Source organism: Anguilla rostrata, chromosome 1 (genome assembly GCF_018555375.3).
Source record: "Anguilla rostrata isolate EN2019 chromosome 1, ASM1855537v3, whole genome shotgun sequence".
NCBI classification, from domain to species: domain Eukaryota; kingdom Metazoa; phylum Chordata; class Actinopteri; order Anguilliformes; family Anguillidae; genus Anguilla; species Anguilla rostrata.
In genome coordinates this window covers 32,749,058-32,767,427 of record NC_057933.1, presented here as the reverse complement: position 1 = coordinate 32,767,427, position 18,370 = coordinate 32,749,058, and the positions used below count along the sequence as shown (strand labels likewise).

The following is an 18,370-nucleotide window of genomic DNA, read 5'->3' as shown; positions in this document are numbered from 1 at the left end:
TAGTATTGAGCCTTCCCAGAAGAGTGGAAGTTGTTATAGCAGCATAGTGTGGAGCAACTCCATATTAATGCCCATAATAGGATGCGATGTTGGATGGCAGGTGTCTTCATACTTTTGGAGGTAGTATTTTTTTAAACACAATATCTCCTTTCATTCATTCCTCCCTCCAATTGATTGTATCTTTCCCTTCCTACCTGTATGCCACTCCCCTTTCTTTATTTTGTTTATTCCCGTCACTTCCCTCTTCTCTCTGTTTCCCTTTCCTTGCTGTGTGTGCCACCTTTATGTGTTCATTTACCTTAATAACACATTCATAATTATATTTTATTTTTTGATCATCTTTATTCAAGAAATGTTTGTTTTTTGCTGTTAAAAAATATTTAAATATTTACAAGGAGTGTCCTACTTTACCTGAAAACACTGTCCGACTTTACTTGTCCCACTTTATCTAACAGTGTCAGGTTAAGTAAACTTGATTTTCGTAAAATCTGATAAGAATCAGTACTAATTTTCATTTTTTAAATACTTTACCAATAGTAATTCATTTTAACACTGAAAGTTTGATTGTTACATCATAATTGACAGAATGTCAGCCTTAACATTCTAAAACAATACTGTGTCTGCATGCTTAACCAGAGGTTTCATAAGCCAGGAAAGGAAAAACACCCACTTCAATGTTGTCACACCAATCAAAACCTTTACTTAATGTCAAGTAGACATTCAGCAATAACACAATTCCAATTGTGTTAAAAAAAAACTGACACTGTAAAGTAGCCGAAAGCTTTAGTGTCCCACTCAACCTGATGTCTCCTCTATTTTCCTGTCATCCCTTTCACTCGCACCATGCCTTTCAATATATTTTAATTTCCTTTCTTTCCTTGGTGAACTGCAGCTTCTTACTTGTTTTCATCTGAAGACTGAACAACGGCCCAGAAACTGCAAGTTTTAACAAACTTCTATTCACACATTTATATTGGGCTATCATAATTTTTTCCCCTTGTAACAACACAACATGGGAGTAAACCTTATGTGGCTTCATTGATAAAACAGTAAATCTTGCGTGGTTATGTTTTTTATTCAATTTCTATAGTTACTTATGTTTTTGATCTCTCAGGCCACGCCCTTACACAAAAATGTAGAGCTGTCCTCACAGATTTTTGTCCAGTGGCGTGCCATGTGGGACCTTGCCATGACTTTTAAAGACAGGTGTCAATTTACATGCAGAGCTGCCTTGGAATGAAACGTGCAGCGGTAACTGTTTTTGAGTGGCATTCGCACCTAAAATGCAACGGATCGAGAGACAGCAGTGACTGTAACACGTTGGAGTTTATGCGTTTCATTCCATAACGGTTGTCGTAATTGGTATTTTGAGGAGTTAGCGATTAAAACGAACTGGGACTCGTTTCAACATTCCAATGTAAGACGATTTGGCTAATTGTCTATTTAATGGCGACTATAGATACTGGGCATGCATGTTTGGGATTCATGTTAACATTGTCCATGAAACTGTGTGTTTGAAAACGTGCACGCCTAACCATTAACGTTAGACTAACCAGTTTGCCAAATCTGTTTCTAGCGCTACAGTAACCGCTGAAGTAGCCTGTGAACAGTCTGGCACATTGGAAGGGGCGTGCTTGCTTAACCTCAGAAAATATGTCTAGGCTACTTGGTAAAATTTCTGGTTTTGCAACTAACATAACTGTGTAGCTTTTTAGGTTAGCTAGCTTAGCCTAATAGCATACCTGGAAATAAACTGCGTTCCGTGAAAATGTGTTAATTGTGGTCAGCTTGCGTAAAATAGATTATCTAGCTGGACAGCTAGCGAAACGGAAATCGACTACTCTGTCTAACTGTAGCACTCGCTGCATGCTTACTGGTTAGCAGTAATAATACAGAGAAGGTAGCCAAAGCGGACGCGTCTCCTTAAAGTAAAAAAAAAATTGAAAATGCCTTATGTTCAGCTGGTTGGGTACCGATGACAGGAGGAAGAGGGATCCTGAGCTTTTTCAGACAGTCAGTGATGGACTCAAGAAGTTGTACAAAACGAAGCTGTTGCCTCTGGAAGAGCATTACAAATTCCAGGATTTCCACTCGCCCGCCTTAGAAGATGCAGATTTCGATAACAAGCCCATGGTACTTCTCGTGGGACAGTATTCCACCGGAAAGACTACGTTTATCAGGTAAGTAGAGATACAATGGCACTCCTTATTCATTGGGGAAATACAAATTATTAATTTACTGTAGATTCGCCTAAAAATTAAACATCTACAATTTTCTTCTCACATGAAACATAACGTTAATATAATTTCAAAATACCAAGGAAGTTCTATTTTGCCTTCAATGATATGGTGTAGACACGGACAGATAAAATGTGCGATTGAAATGAGCCCCTGGTCTCTTCGATCCTCGACTGGCATGAAAATCGATGAAAGTATGCCATCTTTAAGGACATTCCGTTAACTGCTCCTTGAAGCAGCTGCGAGGAGCTAGGAGGCTCCTCCCAAAGAATGCTTGAACAGGGAAACTCCAACTGTACCACCTGTTGACCAATCAACAGGTATTTAATTAAACGGGATTTAGGAGTTAGCATGCTTGGTAAATATTTTGTCACTACTCAGGTTTTTGTCCAATAGAGTTAAATCCAAATGATAATATCCAATTTAATGTGTTTTCAGTATTTCATGAATACTGAAAACACCTGGCAGGTGCGGTGCAGTAAACATCAACTTCTTAATCAACTTCTTAAATTGAACAATTAAATGCTGAGCAACAACAAAACCCAGAACCCATTGTTGAAATTGTTGAGCGACACCTGCTCTGTGAGCAAATGAGCCACAGTCCACTTCATCTAAGCTTATTGTACCAGTTACATAAAATCATCAAATCACCCACCCTTAAATGGTGTTCACTTTTGCCCTTGGATAATTGTGGGGTGTGCTGGTTTTTGTTTCAACAACTAATTCAGACTCCGGAATCCAAGTTCCGTGGGATAACTTATGTAATCTAAGTACTGAGGAATAATATAATAAAAATAACACCTGGCAGGTCTCCAAGGGCAATATTGAATCCTCCTGTGGTAGGTGTTCATTGTGAGGTGTTCTATTGGCAGTTTTTTGGTGATGATTGCCAGCATGGGCATGCCCTTGAAATCCAGTTTAAGACATGATAGGCAGTTTGAGACTTGACACTCACATGCATTATGTGTGTCCAGGTACCTCCTTGAGGAGGACTTCCCGGGGATGCGGATTGGGCCAGAACCCACAACGGACTCCTTCACTGCAGTGATGCATGGGGACCTGGAGGGGCTGATCCCAGGAAACGCCCTGGTGGTGGACCCAAGGAAACCCTTCAGGAAACTCAGTGCCTTTGGGAATGCTTTCCTCAACAGGTACTCAAAGACCAAGGTTCCCAAACTTTCAGAACCTGAAAGTGTGTCAGTGCTGTTTTTTTGTGACCTGCTCTATTTGAAAATGTGCATCATGGTCAAGTTCGGAGTTAAAAAAAACATCAGCAGTGTAGTGATTAGCATGCATTTATGTTGATGCGGTAAATACAGTGTGCTTTTCCACATAAATCTTGTGATCTGTCTCAACCACCGCATTGTGATCCATCTGTGCATCTCAACCCATAGTTTAGGAACTGCTCTAAAACACCTGGGGCATCTGTCATGAAGCAGGATTACTTTTTAAATCAGTGCAGTTATCCAGCTAACTATCCTGCTTCATGATGCTGGACCATGGCCACAAAGTGTTGTTGCTTTTGTTTGGTTGAGTTTTTGTTTTGTATTTTGTGTTCAGTGTTATAGCAATGGTGCCTTTTTGTTGGCTACCCTGGAAGTTTCTTCTGCCATAGGTTCCCTCGGCAGATTTCCAATACTTTTTTCCACATAGGGATTTTGATTTCTTGAGAAAAAAAGGTCTGTGGTTAATGAAAGCCTAAGAGAGTTTCCTGTTGTGTTCTACCAGAGAAGTTACACCCATTAATATCTAAGCCGTGAATTTTGTAGCCATTTTGTGCTTTAAAAAAGTGAGTTGCTTACAAGTTGCTAGATTAAAACAACAACAACAGTATCTTTCTGCTATCCACCTCTGAAGTATCCATACTAGCCCGCCTGTACGCCATAAACTTTGTAGTTTCAAAATAGAAACTTGTTAGCAACTTACTTTTTTAAAGCACAAAATGGCTTCAAAATTCACGGTTGCGATATTAACGAATTCATGTGTTTTTGTATAATTCAATCCTGAGGTACTTGTGGATCAGGGCACTAGTGTAGCCTAAAGGTCACAGGTTCTATTCTTGGGTAGGACACTGCTGGATATATTTACAGATGAATATGTACTGCTACTGCTGTTGTACCCTTGAGCAAGGTACTTAAATTGCTTCAGTATATGTCTAGCTGTATGTATATATATATATCCAGCAGTGTACCTTTGAGCAAGGTACTTAACTTGCTTTAGAATATATATCCAGCTGTATAAATTGATGCAATTTAAATGCTATGCAAAAACTTGTAAGTTTCTCTGTATAAGAGCGTCTGCTAAATGCCTGTAATGTCATTTGCCGTAGTGTTATCCAGACAGGTTTGACAGGTTTGTGAAAGTGTCCTGAATCCAACATTTCATCAAACTGTGCTGGCATAATCCACATGTGCTTAGGAGATTTTAGTTCATGGCAGAAAATATTGTCTGAATTGTGTAACAGCAAGGGAGTTATCAAGTAGTTTTATAGTTTAATATGTTCTGTTTTTCTGTGGGAGTTTAGGATGTGCATTCCTGTAATGCAGGCAGGTGGCTCTATAAACTTAGAGGCAGAATAATTTAGTGCTATTTTCTTGAAGGCTTTTGGTGGGGTCTGCTAAATTAGGTATATAAATGTAGGGCTTTACAAAAATACAGATGGCAGTGTAAAAGATATTTGATATTATTGAACAAGCTGAAATTTAATATCTTGAGAAAACAAAGGATGACAATCATCAGTTTAAAAACTAGCTGGATATCAGTAAAACTTTCCCCTCCGAGCTCAATGTTAAGGTAGGTGATGGCTTCCAATGTCACACAGATTATAAAATTGTTTGCAAATATTTGTATCTCTTATATGAAATAAACAGTAACATCTAACTGAAATTCTTGCGTGGCAATATTCTGGTTCAACATACTGAAATATCAGTGGAGGCCCTCATTATGAGAATTTTATTAATAGATTTAATGTTAAGTCATAGAGCAAACCCAGAAATAGAAGAACCCCGAGCTCCTCTTGGCTTCCATCAGTGGAGACAGCTTTCATTCCTCTGTCACACTCAATGTGATGAGCCCATGACAATGTCCTATGTGCTGGCAGAAATATGAGTCACAGTTTTTTTTTTTTTTTACGGTGTCCTTTTTTCTCTGGACAAACTTGAAATTCGGTCAAGTCCACTTTTCTTTTTATCCTTAACATTTAATAACAAAATGTTTTATTTATCACACAATTGAACATGTTCTACGATCTATGAGGCAATAAATGTTTTGGGGTCATTTACTTAAATTCTAAATTCAGGGTTATGGTCAAATGTGAATGCAGTTAAACTGAATACCAAAGACAATAAATAGCCCCCCCCCATATGACACCAGAATAAGAGCATTTATGGGGCCCAAGAGTTGCTTGCAGACACTGCTGGGGTCTTGGCAAGGGGCCCTCTTCCTACAGCCCCTTTCATTGGTCACTGGTTTTATCATGTCAGTCCAGTCCTGCTGCTCATTGGATATGTTGCCCACTTATAGTTAGCCCCATGTCCATTGGTAAAATTGCTTTACATCAGAAGAGAACCACTGCATGCTGGACTGTAACCTGAGATAGTAAGCCCAAAAATGTCAATGTCTGAAACAGTTTTTTGTAGGCCATTTTTGGCTGGCCCGTGGTAGTGTGGGGCAGTCATATGAAAGCTGATCTTTCTGCCCATGTATGGACATGTGAAAGGTGTTAGTGATCCTTTTCTGTCCCATTCCACTGTGTGCTGCAGGCTTGTATGCGCTCAGTTGCCCAACCCTGTGCTGGAGAGCATCAGCGTGATTGACACTCCGGGGATCTTATCTGGAGAAAAGCAGAGGATCAGCAGGGGTATGCTACCATGTCATTTTCCTATGACTGCAAAGGCCCTTGGGAATTTATTACTCAGAATAGACATGAATGAAGCAGCAGCTATGCTGTGGGAAGGGGAGGGGCTTTGGGGAAGGCATTGTGCCTGAATCACACCCCTAAGTCACCAGGGAAAACATAGGGTAATATTTGTACCTACAAGGATACAGCACAACAGTTATCTTCTGCTAAGTCAGAAACAACAACTGAAGTAAGTACCTATAGTTTGACCTGAGAGTTATTTCCAAATGCAAAGATACTATAGCCTATATTTGAATGGATGTATTTGCTTCATCCTCTGGATGAGTGTCAGCTAAATGTATATAATGTAACATGAGCACGTTTGCCCCTATATGTCCCTGGTTCCTACAGTAACAACATGCTATGAGTGTGCATTTCATGTGCTGGATCTGGCTGTTCAGGCATTAGTAGTTGCATCACCACCTAATTTGGCAGTGTTGGGCCCTGATGTATAAGGGCACAGCGTCCAGGATGCAGTACAGTGGGAGACATTGACCTCAGACAGGACTCCTATTTCTTCCTTTTATTAGTATTTAATTGGACAAACTTATTTGCACTGTGATCTATTGAATCCACAGTTATCTAATGTGCTGCAGCCAGTGTTCCTTTGTTGTGCTAGTTACAACACGTCTGTCCCTTGAGGCTTTTAGGAGAATAAAGAAAGAAAAGATACAGAATTCTAGTCAAAGATTTATGGCATTTATTCAAATTATAAAATTGGTTGCAGATTTTATGAAAAGTTTCATGCAGTTTGGATACTAAAGATTTGGATTCTCCCGTAGTTGGCAAAACACACTGAATAATTGTTGAGGATATGACACAACTATTGCAGCTGTCTAACATCCTTTGTATTAGTCATACTTTACCATGCTAAGTAAATTTAAGCATGCATCAGTATAAGAATTTGGAAATGAATACCATAAATATGTGTTGAATCAGACATACAGAGCACAGGCCAAGTTATAAGGCATTTTACATTGCTTTTTAGTAGGTTGATACATCCAGCTTAATAATTCCCCTAAATTTTACTTTATCACAGAACAACTCATTTAAATGTAAACATATTTGATCTCCTGCTCATTGTTCCAGGCAAAAGCAAGGGTGTCATGAAAATGTTTTCCACACATGTAAAAATCTGATATGAAGAAGCCAACTCATGCTGTTATTAGCTCAGAGGTGAATTTAGATACTACAGTCTGTCCTTCTCTTGCCCTGGGAACAGCAGGAGGATTAATGACGGTGATGGCATGTGGCCTGGACCAGAGCGCCCTCCGCTGGTTCTTTTCATGGGACATTAAAGTCACCTGCTTTCATTTGGGTCTTGGAGCAGAGAGATCTCATAGTATTCACAGTGTGTGCTGGCTGTCTTGCAGATTATTTGTTTAAAGTTCACATCTGTCTTGCAACAGCAAATTGGAAAGTATGATAGATATTGCTCCATTAGGCTGCATTCACACCAAATCAGGCAATGCAGGGTTGTGCGGCGGTGTGGGCGTGTCACTACATGGCTCATTTGTGTGATGTTGTATTGTGAACTTTAACCCCCCATTTACTGTCCGCTAACTCAAAAAAAAAAAAAAAAAGGGCAAAAATGCAAACCGAAGGAAGCTTCTTGCTATTGTTATTGTGCAGCGTAGACTGCCAGCCAGACGCAGACGTTGAAGCTGGGTACACGAAATAAACCAAGCGAGGACACAACTGGGAGAGTATCATCGTTTGGTTCATGAAAAACATAGTGCTAGGTACAATAAATTAACATGCAAGGACTGCTAAATAGCGAATCTTTTATACAGCTTAATTCCGATGTTTGGAATTGATATTTAGCTAGTAATTATTGTCCCATTACCGGTACTGTCAAATCACGATGACGATAATAAAATCAAATCTTAGGAAATGAATCGCGTCAGTAATTCATCTGACAGTTGCTCGGTAAACAGCGGACTGCTACATGGTAATTTAAACAACTTACGTGATTGGCTACTGCAGCGTGACGTCGGGTTGCGTTCCAGCAAAAGTTGATTCTGGTTCAACTTTCTTGCTGCAGGCCGCTGCGTTTTTTTTTCGGCACCCCATGCGGTCCCCACTGCCGCAGCCTAAATGCACTACCCCCATTCAAATGAATGGGAAGACTGCCGTTTTTGCCGCACAACCCTGCGGCAAGCTGATCTGGTGTGAATGCAGCCTTAGACTGTAATATAAATGCAGCTATTTCTCAGTTACTCTACAATTGCCAACCGTCCCCCTACCACTCTCCGGTCGACAGTTGCTATTCCCCACATTTTATCCCCCCACCCCAGTCTGGAAAAACATCTCCCGTTAATGCAAAATTGCCCCTCAGTCTGAGAGTCTGCAGATTAGCAGCCATGTACTCGGAAATGGATGTAGCCAGCTGACACTTTTTTTCACTCTGCAGTTCTTGGAGTATTGCTGCAGGAGACCACATTCTGATTACAATGCAAACATGACATTAAATCAGTTTTGTGAATTATATTTAGATAACATTAGCCCTGGTTCCATATGATGGCCTTAATTTGCATATTTGTGAAGCAGTTTTGACATTTGTTGCTTACATTTCCAGATTGAATAACTTAATAAATTTGTTCATACCATCATAGCTCAGGAGGTCGGAGAGTTGCTGGTTCGATCCCCCGCCCTGGGCGTGTCGAAGTGTCCCTGAGCAAGACACCTAACCCCTAATTGCTCCCAACGAGCTGATTGGTTGGTGTGTGAGTGTGTGTGAATGAGAGGCATCAATTGTAAAGCGCTTTGGATAAAAGCGCTATATAAATGCAGTCTATTTACCATTCATTTACATTTTATTACATGACTAAAATAGACGAGGTAGCTGACCAGCTAGGTCACTCCTCAAAGATCATTGTTACACTTAATACCTGCATTCTGCTTGAATATTAATGTGAATAATCATATATTGTTCAGTCTAAAGTACCCTGATGGACTACAATTTGACTTCAGCTTGAAGACTCTAGTCCCTGTTGATTTCCATGTAAATCAGTAGGGGCAGCAGAATTTAATTGGGTGGGCCAAGATAATAACGTGCCAATTTGTTTTAAATTGAGAGATTGTCTCATTCACTGAGTTTAAACATGACAATACGCTAGTAATGTTAAAGTAACAACGTCATTTTTCATAAAGAGTGCAGAGACATCCTTTCCTCAATTTGTCAAACAAAGGTTACAGAACCTGAACTATTTCCAGGTGAGAAGCTTCACAGCCTGGTATAACATCGCTAATCAAAAGCCCAAATGTACTCAGTATCATTATTTTTATTGGAACACAAAATAACAATAAGCTAAATATAAATTCACAGACATTTTGGCCTAATCTTTGAATAAAAACAGTTCATTAGTCACAGTCAGCATAGGCGTAGGATTCGATTTGGGATGCAAATTGTAGAAAGCGATAGCTGGAGGGCCACCAAAAAGGAATTATATACTTGAAACTTCAGGAAAGGTATTTCTGTGCTGTTGCTACATTTTTGTATTACTACATGAGAGGCCTATTATTTAATCACCACCTGAACCCCGATTGATTTTACGTACTGGTCAGTACATAGTGGTGATGGTTGTTGTAAATCCCCTAGCCTAACGTGACAGGCCCATAGCTGTATGCTCCTATAAGCCTGACCAGGTTGGCACTGATAAGAGAGTTTTTCCAGCTTTCGGGGTCAGGGACTTCCTGATGAATCATGAACTTGTTTAGTTGGGTCTGCAGAATTGCTAGAGCCAGTCAAATTGCAGTAGCTGATCTCTCAAACATTCGTCCCTTTCTAGTTTCTATATAGAAAGCCTAGACTACAAACCCCTGGTATATGTTGATCTGCTCAGAAGGTGTTCTTTTCCAACTAGTTGCAAGTACAGGTCCCAAACTGCCTCACTACTACTGGTTTCTGAGCTGCCTTCTCTTCGCAAGTATTTTTCATGGAGAGACTTGCCTTGTTACTAAGGCAAATCTTGGCCCACTGGGCTATATTATAATGTGTGGTGCATCACAGGGGTTAGCATTTTCCTTCTTCCTCTGTGCAGGGCTGTCTGAACAATCAGTCCTGATTGGTTCAGACTGAGTAGCGGTCATCCCACCTCAAAAGCTGTTGCTCTGTTTCTTATGGTGACAAATGTTGGTTTGTCATGCCAGTGACATAAATGCCTTGGGGCTGATGCCGCACTTACTACCTTCGCATGATTGTTCCTTGCGATTCAGAGAGGTCTGAAGTTTTATCGTCCTTCGCCCATTCTTCTCCAGAGGTTGTTCTGCAAATTTATCATTGTAGCAGTTCATCAATTCATATTTTTGAATCATTAGTGCTTTGGTTTAATTTCACTATGACAAATTATTAATTTTTCCAATGAATAATTATTCCAATTATGGAAATTTCTATAATCTTATTGTGTCTTGACTGGCACTTTGTCATATCAATGCTTTTAACGGAAGACATACTGAAAGAAACATTCAAAACATGCTTTTCTCCCTTTCCATTATTTTCCTGTTTTCTCTCCGTTTGCAACCCCTCCCCCCCATTCCCAGGCTATGACTTTGCAGCAGTACTGGAGTGGTTTGCTGAGCGGGTAGACCGTATCATCTTGCTCTTTGACGCCCACAAACTAGACATCTCAGATGAGTTCTCCGAGGTCATCCGGGCCATGAAGAACCATGAGGACAAAATGCGGGTGGTGCTGAACAAGGCAGACCAAATCCAGACCCAGCAGTTAATGCATGTCTATGGCGCTCTCATGTGGTCACTGGGGAAGATCATCAACACTCCCGAGGTGGTGCGTGTCTATACTGGCTCCTTCTGGTCCCGGCCCCTGCTCATTCCAGACAACCGCAAGCTGTTTGAGGCTGAGGAGCAGGAACTGTTCAAGGACATCCAGTCCCTACCCCGCAATGCAGCTCTTCGCAAACTCAACGACCTCATCAAGAGGGCACGGCTGGCCAAGGTGAGTTCTGCCCACCTGAAGACATCCCAGGTAGGACACTGCTGTTGTACACTTGAGCAAGGTACTTAACCTGCATTGCTTCAGTATATATCTATGTGTATAAATGGATGCAATGTAAATGCTATGTATAAGTTGCTCTGAATAAGAGCATTTGCTAAATGCCTGTAATATAATGAAGACACTGGCCCCACCTCAGTTTCAAATACTTTTATGAAACCCTTAAAATTATATTTCAAATATTATTATTATTATTATATAACAGTAATAATAATCTAATTTCAGTGTTAAGATGCAAAATTTTCACATGAAACTTCCACACTTATTGTAAGTGCTACTCTCTCTGAGACAGTCTATGAAAGGTTTTGTAGAGAAACATGGTTAACATAATTTTTGCATAGAATTTATCTTGTGTTTTCATTATTGTCATTCCATATAAAAGTGTGAAGTACCTCTGAAACATCCATGCAATCCAAGAACTGATGTTATCGTTTGTTAAATGTTGAAATAATTAAATATGTACTAAATACTTTCTAAATTTAATTAAAAAGTAATTAATGAAAATAGATTAATTCATTTATCTATTATCAAATCAGTTGAGTCACTTGTTCTACTGAGGTCCTGGTATTCTGTGTAGTGGCATCCTGTAAGGTCTGTGCCCGGTTGCATAAAAGACCTTAAGTGAAATGTCCCTTAAACTTAAGGGTGTTGCATAAAAAAACCCTTAAGTGAAATGACGAAAACCCTTAAGATTTCCCTTAAGTATTGCGTTTTTCCTTAAGTGTAATCCCTTAAAATCTGTTAAGTGTTGCATAAAACACCTTAACAACAATTTCCTTTAGTTTAATTTAAGGTTAGCAACACATTGCCTTAAGTCGAAAAAAACTGAACAAATGGCAGCGTTTTTTGAGCCACTGGAGGAGGAAAATGTGCCGGACAACCCACTTCAACATATGAATGATGGCGCCGCCAAAACAGAACCGTGAAATTTCCATCTCACACCGAACACGAAGTCATCAAGAGGGAATTTTTTAGGCATCATGGCTTTCCACAGATCTGTGGCGTTATTGACGGCACACACATCAGGATTCAGGCACCCCGATGTGCGTGCCATCAATAACGCCAATTTGGGTTTCTTCGTTTACTGTCCCTTTCAAAATTTGGTTCGCTAGGTAGTTGATTATTATTATTATTATTATTATTATTATTATTATTGTTATTATTATTAGGTAACTAGTTAGACTGTTAGTTATTTTACTATTTAACTTGTTAAAATTGCCGTTAGAGGTACAGTAGCTCGTGAATCCGTTTAACTTAACCTCCTCAACAAGGGACAGCCGAGCCATCTCCATGGTAACGTGGGGATTCCCGTTTTTACCGTAAGGTGATGCGCCAATATACAGTAAAATACTTAAGAATTACCCTTACCTAAGGAAAACATTTGAGGGGTTTTATGCAACGCACTTACAAGATCCACTTAGGTAAGGGGAAATAATCCCTTAAGTAAAACATTTAAGGGAAAAACTTATGGTGTGTTATGGTCACTGGAATTTAATTCTGTGTCAGTGCCGATTGTGGCTGGTTGCCCCACACAGTGGTGTATGATCACCTATAACATTACCCATCTGGAGAGTTGCAGAGTGTTGTCTGTTTGGTTTATCTGTCCACCAGTCTCAGTGCCCTCACTCACAGTCCATCTGTACCCCTGTCTTCAGTACAATCAACTCTGCCCTCCCAGGTGCACGCCTACATTATGAGCTCCCTGAAGAAGGAGATGCCGTCCATGTTCGGGAAGGAGAACAGAAAGAGAGAGCTGATCCGTAACCTGGGGGAGATCTATAGTCGAATTGAGAGGGAGCGCCAGCTCTCCCCAGGGGACTTCCCCAACCTCAGGAGGATGCAGGTAAGGCTCAGAGCTCTTTCAGCTAATATACACATCTTTTTTACAATTTCAAGATTGAAGAGATAAATTTTCAGACCAGGCTATTATCATAAACCGTTTATTCCTACGGGTATAGAAATGCCACCCACCTCTGCTGCTTTTTCTGGCAACTCCTAGATATGGTGTGCTTTTGCCAGCTATAGTTTACACTTGTTCCTTGTTCAACCATGGATATTTTGCTACGCGATTCCATTGATCAGAATTCTGAAGACACTTCTCTATGAGTCCTTTTCCTCTCTGGAGTTACCTTCCAGAGCAATGCTTTGTTCATTGGTGTTGGTTCATTATCATAGTGGCCAACCTCCAACCATTTCTCAGGTTCACTGCCATTCCCGTTAGGGTTGGTCCTTCTATTGATTCCCAGTTTTTTTGGCTCTTTTTTAGAATGAGGTTAATCCAAAAAAAAAAAAAACACAATCTCACTTTGTATTCTTCCTGTGTTTGCGTCTGCTATGGGTGGATGTGGTGACAAAGGTGATCTTGACTCAGAGTCAGGGAGAGGATATGTGTATGCATAACAGAGAACAACAATGATGGCAAGCAGATTGAAGTGTTTGAAGGTGTTGCTACACTTCAGTGAAGAGGCAAACATGATTAGTGCTTGAAATGCCAAGCAAAGATGACTTGTAACACGTCATATATAATTAAACACCTGCTGATACACAATGTTAATTTGAGGCAGTATACCATCTTTTATGCTTCGGAATCAGCAGCAGGGAACAGACCACAATGAAGGGACAAATGGAGTGCTGTGTGCTGCTCAGACACCCACACGGCTTTCTAATGTCAGCTTGAAGCATATTTTCTATGCTGGTAGCTAATATTACAGTAGTAATATTTGCCCTAGTCAGGGTATTGACTGCCTTGAGTCATGATGCGTTCACAAGTGCTAGTTAGCAGGCTAGTAACAATCTAACAGGCAATCGGGCAAGCTAATAATGTTATCAGTTACCATTGAGAATGTTTAGAGCCATAACGGTGAACTCTTCACCAGTATGGTTATCTTCAGAAATGGTCACATGAACTCAGCTCTGATTAAAGATCATGGTAACAACAGTAAGACTCTCTTCTGGCTGGACTACCGGCATCTGCCACCAGACCCCTGCAACTCATTCAGAATGCTGCGGCTCGTCTGGTCTTCAACCTCCCCAGACACTCCCACGTCACTCCCCTGCTCACTACCCTCCACTGGCTGCCTGTTATAGCTCACATCAAATTTAAAACATTGGTCCTAGCATACCAGGCAGTCAAGGGATCAGCCCCAGCATACCTCCACAAGATATTCAAACCCTACATGCCAGCCAGATCCCTCCGTTCTGCTACCTCAGGACGCCTAGCGCCTCCCCCTCTTCGCACCTGCACTTCCAGAACACGTCTCCTGTCTGTTCTGGCCCCACAATGGTGGAATGACCTCCCTGTGGAGGTCAGAACAGCTGAGACACTGACCCATTTCAAACAACGACTGAAGACTCACCTCTTCAGGCTGCACCTCTCCCCATCCCTCCCTACCCCCCTGTAAATGACTGTAAGCTTAGGGTTGTAACTAGGCAGCTGTTTCGTAGGTGACTTAGGTGCATTAACTGTCTTAACTACTGCTTGTATTTTTTCCATAGATTGCGTTGTTGCCGTTCTCGTTGTGTTAGTGTTAATCAGTTTAACCTTCAGGGTCCAAGTTGAACTATGCGATTGTTCCCTGCACTTGGACCGGTACTTCTCTCTAGGGGTTTCGTCATACTTGTTCCTGGTTATGGTTATACACTTTGTTGTACGTCGCTCTGGATAAGAGCGTCTGCCAAATGCCTGTAATGTAATGTAAAGACTAGCTACCAGTAGCAGCTGCAGAGCTATAAATTGACAGTCCGGAAACATTCCCTTTAAACTGATTATTGGTCTCAACCTGTTTACAGTCATTTTCCTTGATTAACAATATAGCAGTTAATTCACAAAATACTCAATAGCATCAGATATAACCATTTCTGTTCAATTAGGCTATTAGGCGAGTAGCCTAATAAAACTTTATTTACATCGCAGAATAGTGCATTTTTATCGATATTATTTAAAATTGTGGACACGTGTGTAGCCTTCTCATTCTCCGTACCCACAATGCATTTGCGATGCATTTGCTTCTCTTTTTTTTAGCTTTCGGCAGTCTGTAAAAAGATAGCTCTGATTTCTTGTTTAATGTCCATGGACCACTGGTTCTTTGGTAAGTTGTAAGGATCACTGTCAACTGCTTTTATTTAAGCAGATAATCGTTTGTTTTACTCCCGGTTTTGCAGTTTCCTCTACTAAAAGCAGCCATGTCGCAGCATGTTTTGCCACTCAGTCCCGACTGAGGGGGCGTATTCCGGTGGGAAAGTGACGTCAATGCGCATACCCTCTATTGGTTTCTCACACCAAGTCAGGTCCTGCTTCCTTAAGCTGCTGGGCCGTGGCTCGACTGCAGTGGACCCCTCTAGGACTGTAACATGCGGAAAACTGTCAGGAATGTGGATTGGTTTCTGCCTTTACCTGAGCATACATTAAATGTTCCTAGTACAATGTAGAGCATGCCTCAATAAAACTCATTTCTTGCATATGAACATTCTTGATTATATGAACATTTTATTCTAATGAAAATAACTAAGTGAAGCTGAGTCCATTGATTATACAGGTTTATTTAAGTCTACATCAAACTTGTTAGCTACCTTTTGGAAGGTTAGAATCTCAGGGTGAATAAATGTTCTAGCCCCACCCAAAGACTAGCAATTTGTAATTTTGTTCTTTCCAGAATCATATCAGTAACCATGGTGTCACTGACCATACCACTACACCACAGTACTGATGACACATTCTTCTCAAATAGGAGCAGCTGCAGGCCCACAACCTGGCAAAATTCCCACTCATTAAGCCCAAGTTGTTGGACGCAGTGGATGAGATGCTGGATCATGACATTGCTGAGCTGATGGCACTGGTGAGGCAGGAGGAGACCCAGCAGCCAAGTCAGACAGTGAGGGGCGGGGCTTTCGAAGGCACCGTCAATGGGCCATTTGGTCATGGTTATGGGGAAGGCGCCAGCGAGGGCATCGATGAGCCTATGTGGGTAGTGGCACGTGACAAGCCCCTCTATGATGAGATATTCTACACCCTCTGCCCCATCAATGGCAAGGTAACGGGTGCCAATGCTAAGAAGGAGATGCTTAAGTCCAAACTACCCAACACCGTGCTGGGCAAGATCTGGAAGCTGGCGGACATCGACCGAGATGGCATGCTCGACGACGATGAGTTTGCCCTTGCCAACCATCTCATCAAGGTCAAGCTGGAGGGTCACGAGCTGCCCGACACACTTCCACCCCACCTGTTGCCCCCCTCCAAGAAGAAAAGCCTGGAATAATCAAAAGCACGGTTGTCCAAAAAGACAAAGTGAGACAGAACAGTCATATTCTCACAGAAAATTATAAAGAGCCAAATAAAATATCATAACTCATCCTTGAACCCGTTTAATAAATGCTTTGTATTTGCTCATGTTTTTTTCCTAGCCAGACAGCCTTATCTGTTGTGATAAAGGAAGTTATTGGCCAAATTTTATGTTAGCGCTCCAGGGGAAATAACGTGTGGGAAAATTATTCAGAAATTGGATTTCTTTTTAAAATATATTCTTATAATTACCACTGGTCTTGATTTTGTAATTTCATTAGCTGGTTTTGGTTTTCAAGTTACAATCAGCAACCGATTTAGACCATAGAAAGCAGGTGGGAATTAATCATTTGTTTAATCTACTGCATTATTTGATCAATCCTGAGTAAAAAAAAAAAAAAAAAAAAACTGCATAACATGTGCTTCTTCTTGACCAAGGATGAGGATCCCTGCACTTTGCTATTAGTGCCAAGATCACCTGAGATTTCACTGTTTGGTGACTTTTGTGTTATTGAAAAAAGATGATGGTAGTCAAGTCTTTTTTTGTTGTCTTTTTTTAAACCTGAACTTCTGAAAGTATCCTTTGCACATGTGAGGCCTTTGTATGCCCACCTCCCCTTCCCTTAAGTGGCTTTTGTCAGGCCGCCATTGTAATAATTTGTTCTTAATGACTTGCCTGGTGAAATAAAGGTGAAATAAATAAAATTAAAAGTATGCATATGGATAGTCAATGTAAAGGCTGATAAATTAAATTAGGAGCATATAATGAATATATTTAGTTATTTTCAGTCTTACCATGCTCTTGTGAGGAGCATAGATTATATATTAAATGCCATCTCTTTCGTATCTATACAAAATTACTGTGTTTAGTGTTATTTACATCTGTGGTTCTTAAACGTGGTGCATGTGACAGCCTTTAGGATACTAGCACCCTGTTGGCTGTCTGTTTTTACATCTGATTAACCCATTCAAATTGGTGATCTGTTGCCTTTCAAAGCTCATCTGAGTGGTATAATTATTCTTGGGTTATTAATGGATTTTTTTGGTGTACTGGTTATGGGCTAAAAGTAACATTTAAAACAAATTTGCAGGCTCCAGCAGAGCCATCTGTTTTTTTTGCTGAAACGGTACAGAGAAAATAAGCTTAATATTCTTGCAGATTTGATTGAGGAGAAAAAGGGTAAATATTGAAAAAGAAATATGCTAAGAAATGCTCTTTTATTCCTAATATGGATATGATTATCATAAAAGGATTGATGGTGTTTCTGATTGAGTATCATTTCTATTTGCTTAACATGTGCATGCATATATTTTACATATGCTGAAACTCTGCAAATTTAATAGCCAGGCGAAAGATAAAATAGCACTGCCCCTGGAAACCTGTTGGTTCATTCCATGTCAAAACACACAAAAGTGGATTTTTGACATCCGCTGTCTCACATTCTTCTGAAATGCATTCTAAATTTATAAATAGATAAGGTTTGCGGACCTGTTACATTATTTTGGAGACATGTAATTTTATCTCAGAAATCAAGATAATTAACTGCACCCAACTTGGATATTTCCATTGGGCAGTATTCATATAATACACTATAAATACAGTACCACATTTGCTGAGAATACATTACTACTTGTTGAACATCAAGAACTAATTTTATATACAGTCTCTAGGGGTGGGATGGGGATGGGGTTAAAGGGATCTGTGGGTGGATTTTGAGTATTTATTTGGCCTTGTCGTTGCATAATCATTAACAGGAATGACTTTGGTCCAAATTGAATGTTGGGTACTATATTTAAAGAATAAACTATGAATTATACCCAATTAAAAAGTCCAATTTGGGTGCAGTCAATTACCTTGATTTCTCAGAGATAAAAGTATATTTCTAAAAAATAATGTGACAGGTGGGTGTGATGGATTGCTATCTGACTTGGAATGACGTTTTTT

At 40.3% G+C, this 18,370-nt stretch overlaps 1 protein-coding gene across 3 annotated transcripts; it reads left to right on the top strand.

Moving 5' to 3' along the window:
• The first annotated feature begins 1,173 nt into the window (after positions 1–1,173).
• On the top strand, positions 1,174–17,156 carry LOC135254889 (EH domain-containing protein 3-like). 3 transcript variants are annotated; one of them, XM_064335482.1, is made up of 7 exons: positions 1,175–1,417; positions 1,983–2,180; positions 3,212–3,388; positions 5,999–6,096; positions 10,678–11,090; positions 12,826–12,990; positions 15,875–17,156. In XM_064335482.1, coding segments are annotated over exons 1-7 (1,581 nt in total). In that variant the 5' UTR covers positions 1,175–1,415; the 3' UTR covers positions 16,403–17,156. The 3 variants fall into 3 exon arrangements, with proteins under 3 accessions (XP_064191543.1, XP_064191552.1, XP_064191558.1); XM_064335473.1 differs by having other exon boundaries at positions 1,174–2,180; XM_064335488.1 differs by lacking the exons at positions 1,175–1,417; positions 1,983–2,180 and adding an exon at positions 2,811–3,076.
• Positions 17,157–18,370: the final 1,214 nt, after the last annotated feature.